The following is a 20,155-nucleotide window of genomic DNA, read 5'->3' on the forward strand; positions in this document are numbered from 1 at the left end:
TCCAAATTGGGAAAGGAATACGTCAAGGCTGTATATTGTCACTCTGCTTATTTAACTTATATGCAGAGTACATCATGAGAAATGCTGGGCTGGAGGAAGCACAAGCTGGAATCAAGATTGGCGGGAGAAATATCAATAACCTCAGATATGCAGATGACACCACCCTTATGGCAGAAAGTGAAGAAGAACTAAAGAGCCTTTTGATGAAAGTGAAAGAGGAGAGTGAAAAAGTTGGCTTAAAGCTCAACATTCAGAAAACGAAGATCATGGCATCCGGTCCCATCATTTCATGGGAAATAGATGGGGAAACAGTGGAAACAGTGTCAGACTTTATTTTTTGGGGCTCCAAAATCACTGCAGATGGTGACTGCAGCCATGAAATTAAAAGATGCTTACTCCTTGGAAGGAAAGTTATGACCAACCTAGACAGCATATGAAAAAGCAGAGACATTGCTTTGCCAACACAGGTTCATCTAGTCAAGGCTCTGGTTTTTCCAGTAGTCATGTATGGATGTGAGAGTTGGACTATAAAGAAAGCTGAGCACCAGAGAATTGATGCTTTTGAACTGTGGTGTTGAAGAAGGCTCTTGAGAGTCCCTTGGACTGCAAAGAGTTCCAACCAGTCCATCCTAAAGGAGATCAGTCCTGGGTGTTCATTGGAGGGACTGATGTTGAAGCTGAAACTCCAATACTTTGGCCACCTGATGGGAAGAGCTGACTCATTTGAAAAGACCCTGATGCTGGGAAAGATTGAGGGCAGGAGGAGAAGGGGATGACAGAGGAAGAGATGATTGGATGGCATCACCGACTCAATGGACATGAGTTTGGGTAAACTCCAGGAGTTGGTGATGGACAGGGAGGCCTGGTGTGCTGCGGTCCATGGCGTTGCAGAGAGTTGGACACGACTAGGCAACTGAACTGAACTGAACACAATTATTGGATTTCCCAGGTGGTGCAGTGGTAGAGAATCTGTATGCCAATGCAGGAGCTGCAGGAGATGTGGTTGGATCCCTGGGTTGGGAAGATGCCCTGGAGGAGGGCATGACAACCTCTCCAGTATTCTTGCCTGAAGAATCCTGTGGACAGAGGAGCCCGGTGGGCTACAGTCCATAGGGTTGCAAAGAGTCGGACACGACTAAAGCGACTGAGCCCACACAGGAAGGTCAAATCTGAATGAAGATTGGAAGGAAGTGAGGAAGTTAAACCTGCAGAGACTTGAGGGAAGAGCGCTCGAGGCCAGTGGAACAGTGCAGAGGCCTAGTGAGAGCAGTACCCAGCCTGGCTGAGGAACGGTGCAGAGGCCAGAAGGGCCAGAGTGGTATGATGAGGGGAGAGAGGAGGAGAAGCTGACATCACAGGCTGTGGAGGTGGGGGTGGACGAGGCATGGTAGCTTTGTAGGTCCTTGAATGACTTTGGTCATATGTATTATTATTATTTTTTTAGTAGCTATGTTTTTGCACCCTTCTTATTTACGGTCTTTTTTGCACATGGAGATGCTGGTTCAAAGATATGCAAAAATGTAAGGCCTTGATTAAGTAAAAAAAATTTCAAGGGAATAGATCAGACATTTTTGGCTTTGTAGTGAAATCTTTGCCCACATAATTATTTTTTTGGATAAATTCTTAGACATAGAAATGCTGCTGAAAGATATGCAAAGTGTTATGCCTTTGAGTGAGTAAAAGTTTTAAGGAGATAAATTCTGTTTCTCTTAGGCAGAGGTCATGTCCTTTAACTTTCTCAATTCCTAGTTTTCCAGCCTAGCATGGTACAGAACACACAGAGATCTCGATGGGTGAAGGGTAGTGCATCAGTCCACCTTCCAGTCTTAATCGTTACATGTCCTTAGGAATGGGAAAAGGATATTTCCCTTTCAGGAACTGTGAGTAAGTTTCTGACAGAAAGGTCCTTATTCTCCTTAGGCTTACAGTTTAGTAGGAAGGGATAACCATGGAAAATTAAAGAAAGGCAATTGCAGATGATTTCAGTATATTTGGAGAAGAGAACAGGATCATGTTTCTAAGTCTGTGACTATATGAGATGGTAAAATGATCAGAGAGTTATGTAGCTTCAATTGATACACACATTTCTTCCCTTGTTGGGGTGTGAAGGGAAGCTGGAACTCTGTGGTTGGCTTTTGTTTTGATTTCAACATGTCTTGGCACCACAAAGGAATTGGATTAGTGATGGTGGTCTTTGGATCAAACTCAGTATTTGAATCAAGGGGGTGCCAACAATCCAACTGTCCATTAACTGGTGAATGGAAAAAAAAATGTCTATGAAGATCATGGAATAGTTCTTGACTATAAAAAGAAATTAAATACTAATATATACTACAATGTGAAAGACCCTCAAAGATGTCATATTAAGTGAGGAAGCCAACTACAAAAGAGAATAGGTATCATTTATATGCAGTATCTAGGAAAGGCAACTCTGTAGCTTTAAAAAGTAGATTCGTGGTTGCCTGTGTTTGGCAGTAGGAATGGAGAGTGACTACAGATGAGTATCTGAGACTTTTGGGGATGATGGACATGATCTAAACTGTAATTGTGGCGATGGTTGGACAACTCCATATATTTATTAAAAATTATTGAATTGCACACCTAAGTGACTGCTTGCTCCTTGGAAGGAAAGCATGACAAACCTAGACAGCATATTAGAAAGAACAGACATCTCTTTGCAGCAAAGGTCCGTATAGTCAAAGCTCTGGTTTTTTCAGTAGTCACGTATGGCTGTGAGAGCTGGACCATAAAGAAGGCTAAGTAATGAAGAATTGATGCTTTCAAACTGTGGTGTTGGAGAAGACTCTTGCAAGTCCCTTGGACTGCAAGGAGATCAAACCAGTCAATCCTAAAGGAAATCAACCCTGAATTTTCATTGGAAGGACTGCTGCAGAAGCTGAAGCTCCATTACTTTGGCCACCTGATGCAAAGAGCTGACCCATTGGAAAAGACCCTGATGCTGGAAAAATTGAAGGCAAAAGGAGAAAGAGGTTGGCAGAGGATGAAATGATTAGGTAGCATCACTGACTCAATGAACATGAGTTTGTGCAAACTCCAGGAGATAGTGGAGGATAGGGAAGCCTGGTGTGCTGCAGTCCATGGGATCACAAAGAGTCCGGCACGACTTAGTGACTGAATAACAACAAGGCTATGGTTTTTCCAGTGGTCATGTATGGATGTGAGAGTTGGACTGTGAAGAAAGCTGAGCGCCGAAGAATTGATGCTTTTGAACTGTGGTGTTGGAAAAGACTCTTTAGAGTCCCTTGGACTGCAAGGAGATCCAACCAGTCCATCCTAAAGGAGATAAGCCCTGGGTATTCTTTGGAAGGAATGGTGCTAAAGCTGAAACTCCAGCACTTTGGCCACCTCATGTGAAGAGTTGACTCATTGGAAAACACTCTGATGCTGGGAGGGATTGGGGGCAGGAGGAGAAGGGGACGACAGAGGATGAGATGGCTGGATGGCATCACTGACTCAATGGACGTGAGTCTGGGTGAACCCTGGGAGTTGATGATGGACAGGGAGGCCTGGCGTGCTGCGATTTATGGGGTCACAAAGAGTTGGACACGAATGAGAGACTGAACTGAACTGAACAACAACAACACACTTAAGTGAATTCTACAGATATACCTCAGTGAAGCTATGGAGAGGTAGAGTTACTGTTCACGGACACCTAGATGCTTACCTGAGTTATAGACACCTAGATGCTTACCTGAGTTATAGACACCTAGATGCTTACCTGAGTTCTTCACTGGATGAGCATATAGCCTTGTGACTCTGGATCTGGCTGAAGAACTCTGAGGGTCCTGATTGTCATAATTATTTCCTACCAAGAAAATAAACCATATGTGCATAGACTTGACCTGGAGGAGGGCATGGCCACCCACTCCAGTACTCCTGCCTAGAGAATCCCATAGACAGAGGAGCCTGGCAGGCTGCAGTCTGTAGGTTCGCACAGAGTCAGACATGACTGAAGCGACTCAGCAGCAGCATAGACTTGAAAATTTTAGGTAGATAAAGACTGTGATACAAAAAAGAAACAAACTTCCCAGATGCCACAGTATCCTACCTTGTGTAGACAGTGCCATTAACGGGTTAGCCTGTTAGGGGTTCTGGGAGCTCAGGGAAGCTGTGCTCACATATGCTGCATCTCTACCCACGCTGGGCCAGCTCCCTTCTGCAGCCTCGAATGAAGCTGTTGGCAAGGTGAACTCATCGTATGGGATGATGTATGCAGCCTCTTTGTACCACAGTGTGATCCATTTGACAGATTGCAAGCGTTCTGTAATACCTAATACCACCACCACCACCACCACATAGATTGTTTTTTTGTTTTTGTTTTTTATTTATCTAGGGCATGCCAAATGAAATTAAGAGAATAGTACAGATTGCCGTGGAAAGATCAGGTGAACCTTCTGAGATATCTCGAGGGAGAAACATAACCACTTGGAGACAGTGTCTTCATTTCCGTTCTAGAAACACAAGAAGAGCCCACTTTGTGAACTCTTTTCTCCTTTCTAAACTCCTGTTACCGAGGCTCCCTTTACTTCTTGCTTGGATTGTTGGAGTAACGTCGTACTTTTTACCTCCAGTTTCTAAAGCACTCTGCTGTGTTCCATCCAGTTCGTTTCCTTAGAGCTTGGTCTAGTGATGACTCCCTAGGGCCTTGGCACAGTGCAGAGTTTTTGTCAGGCCCCATAAGTAGCAGGCCTTCCATGCATCGCGCAGTGCGTTCTCCTGCCTTCCTGGAGGTGTGGTGGTTCTTCCTCGTGCGGTTCTTCTTCTGTGGGATAGCTCTGCACAGGGCTCACCTGCTGAAATCGTGGCCAGTTTTCAGAGTGTAGCTCAGACTCTGCCTTCCTGTATGAAATCTTTTGTGATTCTCCTAAACCAACCGTGACTTCACCGTTCTCTAACTCCTCATCCCCTTACAACCTCTCCTTTTTTTGTTGTTGTTTAGTTGCTAAGTCGTGTCCGACTCTTCTTGTGACCCCATGACTGTAGCCCTCCAGGCTCCTCTGTCCATGGGATTTCCCAGGCAAGAATACTGGAGCAGGTTGCCATTTCCTCCTCCAGGGGATCTTCCCCACTCAGGCATCCACCCTGCGTTTCCTGCATCGGCAGGTGGGTTCTTTACCCCTGAGCCACCAGGGAAGTCCATGCTCTGCCTCAGTTGTGTTCTAGCTGAGTGGTTTGCATACCCGGCTTGACTTCTTAGTCTATAGACTCTGTAAGGGCAGGGACTGGGTCTTCCCCATCTTGATCACATTGCACATATTCGATGCTCAAAATATAACCTCTGGGTTGAATGAACTGCATAATTCAACTACGACTCAGCTTTTCTCCCTGAAAATAAACTTACAGCAACTTTACATTCTCTTCACATTTTTTTTTTCTCCCTGAAAGCACCTAACACTGGACATTGCAGACACATCAACTTAACTGCTATTGTGTCCCTCAGCTTGGACTTCTGACACACTTTTTTTTTTTTTTTTCCTGAGCTCGGGTTGTACATTTGTGTCCTGGCAGCTTGAGAGCTCTGACTATGAATAATGAGTTACCGTCCAGCCTTGGGGAAAGCCCAGGGATCTCTGGCTGGCCAGTCTGAGGCAAGTCCCTCTTCCCCGCGCCCTTTCCAATGAAGAACATGAAACAGTTGGAATTCAGAGCGCTGCAAAGGGAATTTAGGCAAAACCATTGTCTGCTGAATTTAGCTTCTTTGGATTTATTCTGATTTATGATTGATTGGCTTTTAAATTGCTTATTTAATCCTAATGACTCTCGCTCCAGGGGAGGCCAGATACCAAGGAACACGTGATCAAAAAGCAGTGGAGTGAAGTAGTTTGGCTGGGCAAATGAAGAGCAGATATTGTCCAAAGAAACATTGCTCTAGGCTAGGAATGTGATGTGAAAATCACCCCCTGATTTTCAAAGTACCCAACCTTGTTATAAGCATGAATGCTTATCCCCTGCGCTCTTGGCAGAAGGCTTTTTGCAGCTACCCGGTGTTGCACAGAATTTTGCACGCCCACCCCCCGCCCTCACCCCGCCATGAATTTTTCTTTCCTTATAGCAACGTATTCAATATCACTTCTTGACTGGGAACATGCTCTTGATTTATATCGCTGTTGACCATGGTGCAGAAAAACAGACTCTTAGGGGTTGCCAGGAGGATTAGATCGTGAATTCTGATGTTGGTTGGGTTGATTTCTGAAAACTTTCCCAGAAGCCTAAACTTTCTTCTCAGCTCATGGACACTAGTCCAGCCTTTGAATGGGGGAATTTGAATTTTTAAAAATTTCTTTTGAAACCGAGTTCTCTGAAATGGATGGCTTTCATCTGGAAGATATAGAGTTAATTTATGATAGGTGTTTAATTTATCAAGGTATCAGTAGTTTCAACCCTTTTCCAGGAGAGTAAACTTTTCTTTGGCCTGAAAATAGACACAATAGTTATAGTTGGTAGCCTTGTAAGGAAAGTCTGTTGGAAGCTTGTCTGTTTGGTATCAAAAGAAAATTGAAATTCCACTGCTTCAGAATAATGAAACTTTTAGGGGGGAAAAAATACAACCTTTGTTTCATGTATACTGAAGTTTTGACTCAGAAATACCCCAAAGAAACGCTCTTTCAGGTCTCAAAAACCTACTTGTTCTCTGAAATATTGCTGTTATATTTCTTAAGTGTATTATGTCTGACACTTATTTCAAAGCAAGAAACATTGGGGATCAGATGAAAGGATGGAAAAAGACTCTGATGAAAAACAGAAACAGCAGAATGTGAGACACACACTTGGATGGGATGTGCGGATCGCCAGCAGAATCACCCTGGGAGGCAGCATCTGCACTCGAATCAGGCTTGAGGCCACGTTGGATCCTGGGCTGTGCCATCTTCTGCCATTGTGTCATTGTCATATTGAAAAGGAACTTTTTCCCTATCTTATTCTGCCCAGAGATTAATTTTTCTTTGCCTTTGGTTTTTAAAATGATGAAAGCCTTTGTAAGAAGCACTTTGGTGTCTTTGGAGTAAAGCAGTATGTACTCTTGTGAGACTGCTTTCAAGATTTAGGAAGGAGTCTTCAAGTGTAGGTTGAGTCAGAGAATAATTTTTTTTTTCTGCATCTTTCGGTATTTTAAAAATGAAAGCTCTATGTGTACAATAGGAAGAAGTTTTAAAAGAGTGAATGAGAAGTTTTGTTCAATCTGAGACCTGAACAGTCGTTCCACATCAGCATCAGAAGCCAGGACTTCATTATATTTTGCTCTTTATTTCGAAGGAGTTTCATCTGGTTATCTGTCAAATAACCTGGTATTTTATTGGAAATGGCAGAGGAGTACACTGAGTGATTACGAGAACAAATAGAACTTGTCCTTAGAGAGCATCTGTTCTTCCCAGACATCACTGTGCTTTTCAAATATGTAAGTCAGTAGATTATTACAGTAGCGTTGTGCTGGGTACACAGTATTTTCTCTGGAAATACTAGACTTTAGGTTGTGCTAGACTTAAAGGATGGGCTTTCTATGTGCCAAGTGTAAAGAATCTGTGTGCCAGTGCAGGAGACAGAAGAGATGCTCGTTCCATTCCTGGGTGGGGGAAGATCCTCTGGAGAAGGAAGTGGCAACCCATTCCAGTATTCCTTCCTGGAAAATTCCATGGACAGAGGAAGCTGGTGCGCTATAGTCCATGGGGTCTCAAAGAGTCGGACGAGACTGAAGTGACTTAGCATGCATGCGTGCACCTTACCTCTGCTCCCTGATAGTACTTCTGTGTTAAATGTCCTGCAGACAGCCCTACAAGGCTTAATTCTACCAAAGATGAGGTATCCAGAAACAAAGGACTCTGGCTACCTTGCACCAGGCTGAGGTCATTAGAACACAAATCCCACTGATTTCAGTGGGCCTCCTCTTGCCCACACCTCCCATCCCATCGCTCCAGGCCACAGAGCACTGAGCTGCTTGCTGTTACACCGCAGCATCCTGCTAGCCATCTGTTTCACACACGGCAGTGTATCTGTGCCAATGCTGCTCTCCCAGTTAAGTTGCATAGCACAGTAAGTGGTTAGGAAGGACTGGGTTCAAATCCTCACTTGGCTACTTACCAGCTGTGTCACTGTGAACAGGGTCCTTAGGCTCCCTGTAGGCCTTGATTTCTTCCTTTGAAAAATGGGGATACTGACAGTACCTACCTCTACACCGGTGGCGAGGTTTAAATGAGATTTATGAGATGCATATAAAAGACTGTCTGACACTCAAGTAAGCGTTAACCCTTATTTATTTTAATATTACTGCTAATATTAAAATTCATTTTATGGCTTAAGCCCTGCCTCAGGGTAGTTGGCTCACTGGCCCTTCGCCTGTCGCTGTGATCTCTCTCATCCTCATTTTAGCTTATGTTTGCAGCTGCCTCGGGTACTTTTCCCTCAGTCTCCTCCGGCGTCTCAAATGCAACTTGGGACAAAGGTTAATTTGTCCTCTCTCATCTGAATTTATCCCCCACATTTCTGTTAATGGCACCATGTTATCATAATTTTCTCTTAATTTAGGATGAAATCTTAGACTCTTTCCTTATCCTAAGGACATGATCATGAATGTGCAAAGATTTAGTACAAAGGTATTTACTGTTTACAGTTTTAAATAATTGAGAGTAGGAATTGGTTAAACTATGTTAAATATATACAATGGAATTCTCTACAGTCACTAAAATTACACAGAAGAATATGCAATAATATGGAAAAAATATTCTCAAGTTGCCTTATAATATGGTATGTATCATACAGTTCCATTTTTGTTTTAGAAGTTTATGGATGCATAGATAAAAGATGAGAAAAATAGTCACTGAAAAAATTGTTTTGTAGCGTTTCTGTCTTGTAGGATTATGTGTGATAGTCTAATTTTAATTTTTTTCTCTTACAAATTTTCTAAAATCATCTGTACATTGCTTCCATATTTTTATTTTTTAATTTATTTAATTGGAGGCTAATTACTTTACAATATTATATTGGTTTTGCCATACATTGACATGAATCAGCCATGGGTGTACATGTGTTCCCCATCCTGAACCCCCCTCCCACCTCCCTCCCCATCCCATCCCTCAGGGTCATCCCAGTGTTCCAGCCCTGAGCACCCTGTCTCGTGCATTGAACCTAGACTGCGATCAGTTTCACATATGATAATATACATGTTTCAATGCTATTCTCTCAAATCATCCCACCCTCGCCTTCTCCCACAGGGTCCAAAAGTGTCTCGCATATAGGGTCGTCGTTACCATCTTTATAAATTCCATATATATGCGTTAGTATACTGTATTGGTGTTTTTCTTTCTGAAAAAAAAAAACAAAAACAAAACCTCAAATTTAGGGGAAAAAAAAAGAGATGGGTAATGTCTACTGCCGCCGAGTCGCTTCAGTCGTGTCCGACTCTGTGCAACCCCATAGACAGCAGCCCACCAGGCTCCCCCGTCCCTGGGATTCTCCAGGCAAGAACACTGGAGTGGATTGCCATTTCCTTCTCCAATGCATGAAAGTGAAAAGTGAAAGTGAAGTCACTCAGTCGTGCCCGACTCTTAGCGACCCCGTGGACTGCAGCCTACCAGGCTCCTCCATCCATGGGATTTTCCAGGCAAGAGTACTGGAGTGTGGTGCCATTGCCTTCTCCAGGTAATGTCTAAGAGTCTTGCAAATACTGTATTTTACTGACCTTTTAACACAGGCTGAGAACAATACTGGATACATAGTAAGCTCTAAATGTTTGTTGAGTAGTGAATGAAATAATGTTGTCTTTTATGCATTTTTAGAAATAACTTTATAGGTTAAGAGTACTTAATGCTTCAAGCATTCAGTTTGTAGATGTCCTTGAAAGGTTTTCTGTTGCTGTTTGGAAGAAAAATTCTCAATAAACACAAAATAAACTAGACTGGATGTGGTGGGTGTTTTCTAATATTACGTAATTTATCATTTCAGATAATGTGACCAAAAGAGAAGCCTTTGGAACTAATTCTTCAGAAAACAATTTTACTTCAATAAAATTTACTCAGAGAAATGAACCAAATGATTGCCGTCTTAGCAATAAAGCCATCTTTCTTCATACTTCATCACAGTGTTCGGAAGAGGAGCAGGTAATACCATAGCACCTTTATGGAAGCAGAGAAAAACATTCATCATGAATTTAAAACAAGAGACTGTAAGAACATAAAAAACACTGGACAGTTGCTGGATCAGTAACTCACACTCCTGATTTTAGAAGGAGAGCCCCTGGATTACTTTACTGAAAATCGTCATTACATTTCATGATTTCAACAGCCAACTTTTATGATAATATCAGGATCTGCCATCTACAGATTTTTCTTGTAATTATTTCTATATTTTAGCTTATCTTCTGTTCGGGATAAAAGAGTTCCTTTTTATAATTCTATGTGTAAATGGAGTTTCTTTTACTGTCCTGGATTCAGTCCTTCAGACTTAAAGCAGAATGTGTTATCTTGGTTTTTCCACGAGTTGGTCAATAAATAAATGTTAGATGCTCTCTTTCTAATCTTCAAGATTTCATAGACTATATTCACATTCTTTCTAGCTATGTTTTTTTAACAATCAAGGAATCCTAGTGGAAACTGTTCTATTTTTTTTAAGCCATTTGAGTTTCTACTTTATATCTCACACGTCTTCCCTGTGATACGGTGGATAGAATGTATATGAGATTGTGGTTTTATGCAAAGGAAAAACATCTCCACATTAGAAGTGTGTTTATATACAGTGAAGGCCTATAATTCTTTACTTCTATAACTTATTCCAGAGAGACAATTAAGGGACAAAACTTTTTTTTTTTCCTAGAAGATTTCCTGTCTGTTGGCAATCACTGGCCGTTGGAATTACATTTTCTGTTGAATCTTTAACCTGCGTGTGAGAGGCAAAGAATTGTTTCACAATATTTTTCCTAATAACTTGAAAATGTTGTACTAGCGTTCTCTGATTTGTCCTGCAGAGGTTCGTTGGGATGGCATGAGAACTGGGGTAATGAGGTGGGGAGTGTTCCTGTTTTACGAATGAGAAAACCGAGGTGAAGTATGTTACTCTAAGTTGCACTGTAGATGGGTCTAGAGGACAGAAGTAGAAGTCAGACCTCCTGAAACCTGTTCCCTGACTACCACTGTGACCTACTGAATCTGCCGTCACTAAGGTGTGATGGTCTGTCAAGCATAGCTAATGAACAGAAACCGGAAGGGGAGTTTTGTGCCTGAAGGGCTACAGATCAGCTCCTTTATTTTCGGTTATTTCAAGTTCCCATCAATCTGTCTTCAATGGTTTTTGTCTTGTTTTTCAGATAATGATAGGTGATGGCCAAAAAGCTGGCAGTTCCTTTCAAGGTGATCTGAATCGAGCAGGGAAGGTGAAGGTGAGGCATAATTCAATTTTGTTCCATGGCCAAAACCCCAAAAAAGCACAAGAACCTCACAGGACTCATTTGCTTTCTCCCATACAAATTTGGAAAATTCAGCAGAATTTGTCCATATGATTTTTTTTTTAAATGGTGTTTGATTAAAAAAAAATGATGTTTGATTATCTTCAACTGTCTTGGTTGGCTGGGTTCTGGATCTTTTTTCCTCAAAGCTTTAGAAATGGAAGTGGTGCTTCAATAGAGAAACATGACTCTCACTCCCCTGAACTTATACCATTAAGAGAAATGACAATATAACAGATTCTCAAGTTTTAGCACTAAACCATCATTTGGAAGATAAGTTTTTGCTGTCACTTGGATGTCAAAAAAATAGCTGCAGTTATGTACTTACAAGCCATGGAAGCTACCATTTTTAATTCCTGTGTAAAAGCCATGGTCTGATAAGTAGAGTGGGGAAGAAAGACCTAGGCTGTGTTTTGAATTCCAATGATGAAATCTAAATTTATAATTTTATGGTATTTTGCTATGCACATGTTTTAGATCATAAGCATAAAAGGCATTTCGACATCCTGCCTTTGCTAGGTCTGCCAGTGGTGAAATCATTGTTTTAATTTACACTCTTTGATATTCACCTGAGATGAATCAGTTCATGTATGAAGTGTTAACATTTTGTTAATCTAAAATGTCTCATTGTCAGCTTGCTGTGGAAAGCAGTATTCCACGTGGAATAGTTTTTCATTAAAATGCTGCTATTGTGTCTGTAAAGGTCATTTGCTCTGCTTTTTACCTTTAAAGTAATCTTCAGTTTTATTTGGTCGAAAGAGAACACTTGGTTTTTTGCCCTGCTCACCTTTCTTGTGGTTACCTGGGGCAGGATGATTCTATCTCGAATGAACCTTCTCTCCTGCTTTCTTTAGTTTCTTCTGTCTCTTTGGAGTTTAAAGCACACCGTTATGAGAACAGACAGACCCACCACCATCGCTGGCCAGAGAAACACAAGCAATAAAACAAAAATAAAAGACGGAGACACTGCTTTGGACTGTCTTGATGGTGGTATATATTCTGGGATAGAATCAGGAACAAAACTTTTCAAAAACTCTGCAGACTGTATTTTTTCTTTCAGTCTAGAGATCTTATTATGGTGCCTACAAAATCCAGGCCAACTTCTAAATTTACTGCTGCTTTCAGATGTCTCTGGGAAAGCACAGAACTCTAGCTGGGACTCAAAAGTTAATGAGAAAATTGGATTCAGTTGCTCACTTGAGTGTTGTAGAAATGGATTCATTGATTCTTAACTGCATTTTTTTTTTCTCTAGGTCAGATTTGCATAAAATGATATTAATCCTTTTCTAGGTAGACAATTTCCTTGATATAGAAGATTTAGACCTGGATGAAGAGATTAATCCCCAACTGAGCAAGGGTATGTTTTCTGTTTCCTTCCTACACTGCTTGACCTCTTTCTAGAAACTACACGTAAGACTTTAGACAGCTTTTCTCTTTTTTTTTTTCTGGGTGGGTGGGCGCAGGGTGCAATTCTTACCTCTCCTTTCCCCAAGATACAGAAAACTGGAGTCCTGCAGTCTTTTTTTTGTTAATAAAGATTTCAGCTGAAAGGTCAAACAAAGCTTGTTGAAGGTTGTAAAGTCTTTGATCTTAAAAGAAATAAAGATTTTCTTCCTCCCATCTCCCATTTACCATATGATTGATTTTTGGATAATTGTCTCAAGTAGAACCATTTAAGTCAAACTCTTATTTCTTAGAATTTCTGCATCATGCTGTAAATTGAGATTAGTTTTGAATGCTCCATAAAATACCAGTTGATCGTAAACATTATGAGAGTTGGTCATAAAATAAACACAAAAGAAAATAAAATCCAGATCTTTGCTTTTATGAATATTTATTAATATGTAAGCCAAACACTTGAAACTAAAGCTGTGTTGTGAATGTTTTTTTCTGGGCTGTTCTACATAGGCTGGGCTGAGAGAGCCTGCTGTCCGCTGACATGTATGTAGTCCATGACTTTTATGAGGCCTTTTTCCTCTCCTGGTTAACATTTCTGTGTAAGCATAGGTACCCTTTGTTGTTCCAAGGAGCTTTGAAATATGTTCAAAATTTGAGTTGTTTTGAAAACTCTCATTCCTAATTTAATATGCAAGACTATCTCAACGTTAATGTTGAATGTTTCCATGGGGCAGTTTCCACAGGGGAGTTGGTTGTTGGCGTTTGTTGTTTATAGTCATTAGGTGGTCATAAACAGCCATTGTGGTCATTATTGTTGGGGAGGAGGGTTTCTTTGTAATCACACAGGAGTTAAAGTGCAGGCTCTAGCTGGTTTGTGGACTGCTGTCTGTAAATTGTCTATATAAGCCTCTGCTTTGGCTTCTCTGGTTCCCCCTGAATTTGAGAGGCTTTGGTAATTGGAAGCAATTAACATTTTTATTCTGCTTCCAAACATAACACTACTCCACTGAAGGGATTATTTCTCAAGCAGTCTATTAACCAGTAAACTGCAGATTTTTTCCCCCTTGCTTGCTTGGTTTAAGGGAGATGAGGGATCTAAGGGAATCACAGACTCCTGGGAGAGGTTCTCTTAACTTCTGTGCTTTAGGCGGCTCTGAATTTCTTTATAAGAGCAATTTAGGGGTTCTGATTGGATTAGAAGGTGTTGCTAAGGGTTTATGAGGGAGCCAAATTTGTAGAGCAAGCACACTGTTTCTGGGTGTTGGGTAGTTTGGGGGAAAGGAGTAGATTCCTGGGTCTTGTTCCCAAAAAAGAGTTTAATTCAGAAGGTCTTTTGTGACACCTAGTGATCTGTGTTATTAACCACTCCCCCAGGGGATTCTGATACAGTTCTTCTGTGGGTAGCACTTGGAGTAGGCACTTGGAGTTGGTGCTTGGAATTGGCATGTATATATTTGCAACATAAAGTTACTTTCACAGGAGGGCATAGCAGTGCACAGGTGGAGCGTTTCTGTGATGGTTCCTTTTCTTGCCAGTAATTAGAAAGTCTTTATACCGACATAATCCTGCATAGCCAATGAATTTGATTTTGGTTGTATCAATATTTTAAATTAGTCTTTACTTTTCCCACTACTTTTATATTGTTTCCTTTAAGCATTTTTTAAATTATTTTTTATTGCTATTAGGTCTGTTTCTTTTGTTTAAAGGATTGCATAAAAACGTCTTACTAGTATGATTTTTCCAGAAATTTGAGAACAAGTAGTTTTTCATTTGTGTATAAAAGCTTCCTGAGGCTGAACCAAGTCTCAGTGGACTTGGATTACCTAGTCAAGACCTTCTGAGGTGTAAAATAATGTGAAAAGTCAAGGCTAAAAAGCAACCAAGGCTTCAGTGATCTATCCCAATTACTGAAAAGACCACCAAGCTTCACTGTTTTTATAATGTACAATCTGGGTCATCTGAAAGAAAACACACACACACACACACACACACACACACACACACACAAGAAATTTGCCAAATGGGTTTTATCTTTGGGTCTAATTTGTATTACACTTCAGGAATGTGAGCAGAAGGTAAATATATCAGATGGGAAATGTGACATTTTAAATAAGCAAGTTGCTTGTATAATTTTGGCAGCTGAGAGGCTTACTGATTAGATTCTGTCATTATTGTTTAAACAACAGATTTGCCTGGGGCAACAAGGAAGTGAGTTGCCTATTGTTTTTCTACCATGGACTTTATTTGTTCACCTTCTTCATTTTCATAAATATTCTCCAAGATTCAGGCCTTTGATGCCGCCCTGGGATTTAGCTTGTTGTTTCAGCAGCCCAGGTGGACACACTTTTTCCAAGAAGCCAACCCAGTGATGTGCTATTGACCAGTTGTCCCAGGAAACCTTGGTCACAAAGTGTGGTGCCCTGTGTTTATTTGACATTAAATTAACTTTTTTTTTTCCTCTTTTGAGACAAGATAATTACCCTGATTACTTACTGTCATGCATATCCAGAAAGATTATTATTTGGAATCGGTATTAATTATTATAGGGGCCTCCCTGGTGGCTTAGTGGTAAAGAATCCGCCTGCCAATGCAGGAAACTCCGGTTTGGTTTGAGTTGAGAAGATTCCCTGGAGAAGGAAATGGCAACCCACTCCAGTATTCTTGCCTGGGAAATCCCATGGACAGAGGAGCCTGGCAGGCTAAATAGTCCATGGGATCACAGAAGACTCAACAATTGGTTTGCCCTTTAGAGTAGAAAGAATCTTCTGATTGTCTTTATTTCCGCCCCTCAGTTGGCCCAGCCTGTTCTCTGGATGAGTGCAGAAGGTCAAAGAGACCGTTTTGAGGTCTGGTATTCAGAATTATACTGTATTATACACGTTTCTTGACCAGTATATGTACTTATGTTGTGATTGATTTCACTGAATTAAAATGGGCAACTGATCCTGCTTGAAGATTGGCAGCCTTATTTGATTTTCATTTTCAAGCTTTCCAGTACTTCCAGTTTTAATGAAGGTATCAGTTTCTCTCCCTCTCCCTCTTTTTTTTTCTTTAAAATTTTCCTTATCTGCAACTTAAAGCAGCTTTATGTACCCTGTGAATGACCTGGCTTTTATTCAATAAATGTTTAACAACTGTGACTGGATCTGGGAATAAAATAAAAAATAAAACATATCTGGTTCCTGTCCTTACAGAAATTCATAGTTTATTGGAAGAATTGGACATTAACCAGATAATCACAAATATATAATTATAAATTGCTCTAGATCTTATGAGAGCACATTGTAGGGGAATTTAATTTTTCTGTGGATCAGATAAAGAGCAGAGAGCTTGAGATCTAAAGGATGAGTAATTATTAACTAGGTGAGGGCTGGGCAGGAGAGTATAGGAACAGGATAAGAACAGCATATGTAAAGGTCCCGAGCTAGAAGAGGATGGCATATTTCAGCCCTTCAGAGTTTAGGCATTTCATTTACTTTATACTTGAGACTGTTAAAAATCATCCTTTCATTGCTTAGAAGATCACTAAAAACGTTGAGAAGGAAAAAAATCCTAGCTTCAAAATGTTTCTGTCTCTATTCCTCCAATTATTTTTTATGTGCAGACTTATCCATCTATTAAACTCCAGTTTGAAAGCAATGTCAACCACAAAGATAAATGCTTCCACTCCATTCCTGAGAACAGAATTGGCATGATAATTACCCCCTTTCAACAGTTCCTATGTTTATTTCTCCCGTAGGAAAAAAGAAAGGTTTTATCTAATTGGAGAGATCAGGGGAAAACACTGGATGTGCATGGATGAGGCCTTTGCTTCCTTTGGGTCATGCTGTGTGGAAGGTGTATGTCCTCTCTTCTGTGCTCACACCGCCTTTCTTATTGCAGACGTACTTTACATGGGGCCCAGGTCTGCCTCACCCGGTGGTTTTCAACCTGAGATACATTAGAATCACTTGAGGAGCAAAGAACTAAACAGACATTTCTCCAAAGAAGACATACAGATAGCTAACAAACACATGAAAAGATGCTCAACATCACTCATTATCAGAGAAATGCAAATCAAAACCACTATGAGGTACCATTTCACACCAGTCAGAATGGCTGCGATCCAAAAGTCTATAAATAATAAATGCTGGAGAGGGTGTGGAGAAAAGGGAACCCTCTTACACTGTTGGTGGGAATGTAAACTAGTACAGCCACTATGGAGAACAGTGTGGAGATTCCTTAAAAAACTGGAAATAGAACTGCCTTATGATCCAGCAATCCCACTGCTGGGCATACACTGAGGAAACCAGAAGGGAAACAGACACGTGTACCCCAATGTTCATCGCAGCACTGTTTATAATAGCCAGGACATGGAAGCAACCTAGATGTCCATCAGCAGATGAATGGATAAGAAAGCTGTGGTACATATACACAGTGGAGTATTACTCAGCCATTAAAAAGAATACATTTGAATCAGTTCTAATGAGGTGGATGAAACTGGAGCCTATTATACAGATTGAAGTAAGCCAGAAGGAAAAACACCAATACAGTACACTAATGCATATATATGGAATTTAGAAAGATGGTAACAATAACCCGGTGTACGAGACAGCAAAAGAGACACTGATGTATAGAACAGTCTTATGGACTCTGTGGGAGAGGGAGAGGGTGGGGAGATTTGGGAGAATGGCATTGAAACATGTAAAATATCATGTAAGAAACGAGTTGCCAGTCCAGGTTTGATGCACGATACTGGATGCTTGGGGCTAGTGCACTGCAGGATGGGGAACACATGTATACCTGTGGTGGATTCATTTTGATATTTGGCAAAACTAATACAATTATGTAAAGTTTAAAAAAAAAAAAAAAGACAATACCTGCATCCTGCCTTTGGGGATCCTTTCCCAGTAGCCTGGTGTGTGTCCTGGGCACTGGCAGGGTTTAAAGTTCCCCAGGTGACTCTAACATGCTATTGAAGCTGAGAACCAGCTCTAGACAGTTCTGGAGGTATCACTCTTGAGTGCCTACTCCAAGAGCTACAGGGATGTGAAGAGGTTCTCCTTTTACCTGGCTGGATTCGTGTCATCTGTGTGGACTTCCTCTCAGGTGGGATAGTCTGAGGTCTAGACTTGGGAGGAAAGCTCGATAAATAAGAGGTCCAATTGTGACTGCAAGACAAGCTCCATTTTCAAAATCAGCTTCATTATTTATAAAGCTCATATTTTGATCCCCATTATTTTGACTCCTGAATGTATTTTCCTCTATTTCTATATTTAAAGGGAGGGGGATATGATTTATTATCACTGTCAAATGCCAGCTCCAGCCGTAAGTAAGTCTTCCCTGATCTTCCCCAGCTTCTTCCCCAGCGCCTTGGATGGCAGTACTGGTCTTCTGCCTCCTTTTATATTTCCACTTTTACCTTGCAGTTTTTTTCTTGAAGTGGGTGTTGGTTAATGTGTCTCTTGAAAGTGGCGTATGATTTATTCATGTGCGTCTAGACATACACACACACACAGCTTTGTCTTTTAGAGTGTCTAATCCATTTATATTTAATACATTGCTGATATATTTGACTTTAAATCTCTTATCTTACTCTTTTGTTTTCCACTTGTTCTGCCAGTTATATGTTCTTTTCTTCACTCATTTTTTGCCTATTTTTGGATCAATCAAATATTATTGTTTCATGGCCTCCTGTTTTTTCTGGGTAGAGAATTCTACCCAGAATATATATATAATTATTTTCTTCAGCATTTTAAAGGTGTTATTCTTTTGTTGTGGTGTTAATTGTTCCTCTATTGAAAACTGTAGAAAAACCAAATGTCAATCTGATTGTTGTACATTTAAAGGTAATATCAATATGTTTTTTACCTCATTTGCTTACTTCTATGATTTTCTCTTTGTTTTTCAGTAATTTCATTGTGCCTTGGCATTGTTTACTTTGTATTTATTCTGCTTGGGGTTTGTAGATTCTTGTAAATGTTGGGAAAGTCTCAGCTATTATGTCTTCAAATAATACCTGTGCCCAGACCTTTTCACCATGTCCCACATCTCTCCAAGCTCTTTCCTGCATTTCCATCATTTTCTATTTCCTTTCTTTCTTCAGCTAGAATATTTTCTACTGTGTTCCAATTCAGTAATCTTGTACCAAATATGATGTTAAAGCCATCAGTATTTCTGTTATAGTTGTCAAGAGATCTGGAGTATCTATTTTTAAAAAATTCAGTTCCCTGCCAAAATTCTTCATCTTGTAATATATTTATTGGAATGTATTAATTGGTTATTTTGAAGTTCTTGTCTCATAATTCCAATAACTGAGATGTTCCGTGGGTCCGTGTGTATCATTAAGTTTCCCTTTTGATCCAGTGTCTTTGTATACCTGGTAATTTTTGTTTGAGTGCTGAATACTGTATATAAAATATTACAGAAGCTCTGGATGATGTTACCCTAATCTGTATTTAGAGAAACTTCAACATTCTCTGCTAGCATTTAGGTCATCTTAACCCAATATGGGATTGAGCTGATTTGGTGACTGAGTTTCAGGTTTTATGAAAGAAAGTAAAAGTGTTAGTTGCTAATTCATGTCTGACTCTGCGACCCCATGGACTGTGGCCCTTCAGGCTCCTCTGTTCATGGCATTCTCTGGGCAAGAACACTGGAGTGGCAAGAATACTGGAGAATACATGTCATTCTCTGGGGAAGAATACTGGAGTGCCATTTCCTACACTAGAGGATCTTCCCAACCCAGGGGTTGAACCTGGATCTCCTACATTGCAGGCATATTCTTTACCATCTTGAACCTGGATCTCCTACATTGCAGGCATATTCTTTACCATCTGAGCCACCACCTCAGGCTTTATGAGGGCTGCTCTACTTCTAGTTCTCGCTTACTTCTAGGGTGTAGCCCTTCAGGGTAAATTACAGCCCTTTCTTTTTGGAAGTCCTGAGCTCTGTTTTTATCTTCATAGCACTGTGAATCTGTTGGTAGTTCTGCTAAGCTTCTCAGCCTCTTAGCCTATTTCTTCTTCTTGGTTTTTTAGCCTCTGCTTACAAATCACTAGATGCCATATGTTGAAAACCAGCTTAGAATCTTAGACTCACATTCAGTACTTTCCTTCTCTCCAGGATCTTAGCCCCTCAAGTTCTGGGCTTCCCTGGTAGCATTCCAGTGACTTTAACTAGTTAATTTTTATCATTTTTCCAGCTATGCTGGTGTTCTTGGTGTGAGGTTCAGACTATCTGATGAGGGTCAGATATTAAATGTGGTCTGGGAGCTCCTTTGGAAACCCCAGGGTCTGAAGGTCAAATATGTTGACGTTTACACTGATG

General features: G+C 40.6%; 1 protein-coding gene across 6 annotated transcripts in view; it reads left to right on the plus strand.

Annotated features, from left to right (window-relative positions):
- IFTAP (intraflagellar transport associated protein) overlaps window positions 1-20,155 on the plus strand; it is a 66,550-nt gene that overhangs the window by 32,649 nt on the left and 13,746 nt on the right. For all 6 annotated transcript variants that reach the window (XM_061381167.1, XM_061381166.1, XM_061381168.1 and 3 more), the window contains 3 exons: window positions 9,955-10,109; window positions 11,312-11,383; window positions 12,740-12,806. In XM_061381167.1, the coding sequence (XP_061237151.1) occupies window positions 9,955-10,109; window positions 11,312-11,383; window positions 12,740-12,806 (294 nt within the window). The remainder of the gene's footprint in view (window positions 1-9,954; window positions 10,110-11,311; window positions 11,384-12,739; window positions 12,807-20,155) is intronic.

The sequence above is a fragment of the Bos javanicus genome, chromosome 15 (genome assembly GCF_032452875.1).
Source record: "Bos javanicus breed banteng chromosome 15, ARS-OSU_banteng_1.0, whole genome shotgun sequence".
In the NCBI taxonomy this organism is placed as follows: domain Eukaryota; kingdom Metazoa; phylum Chordata; class Mammalia; order Artiodactyla; family Bovidae; genus Bos; species Bos javanicus.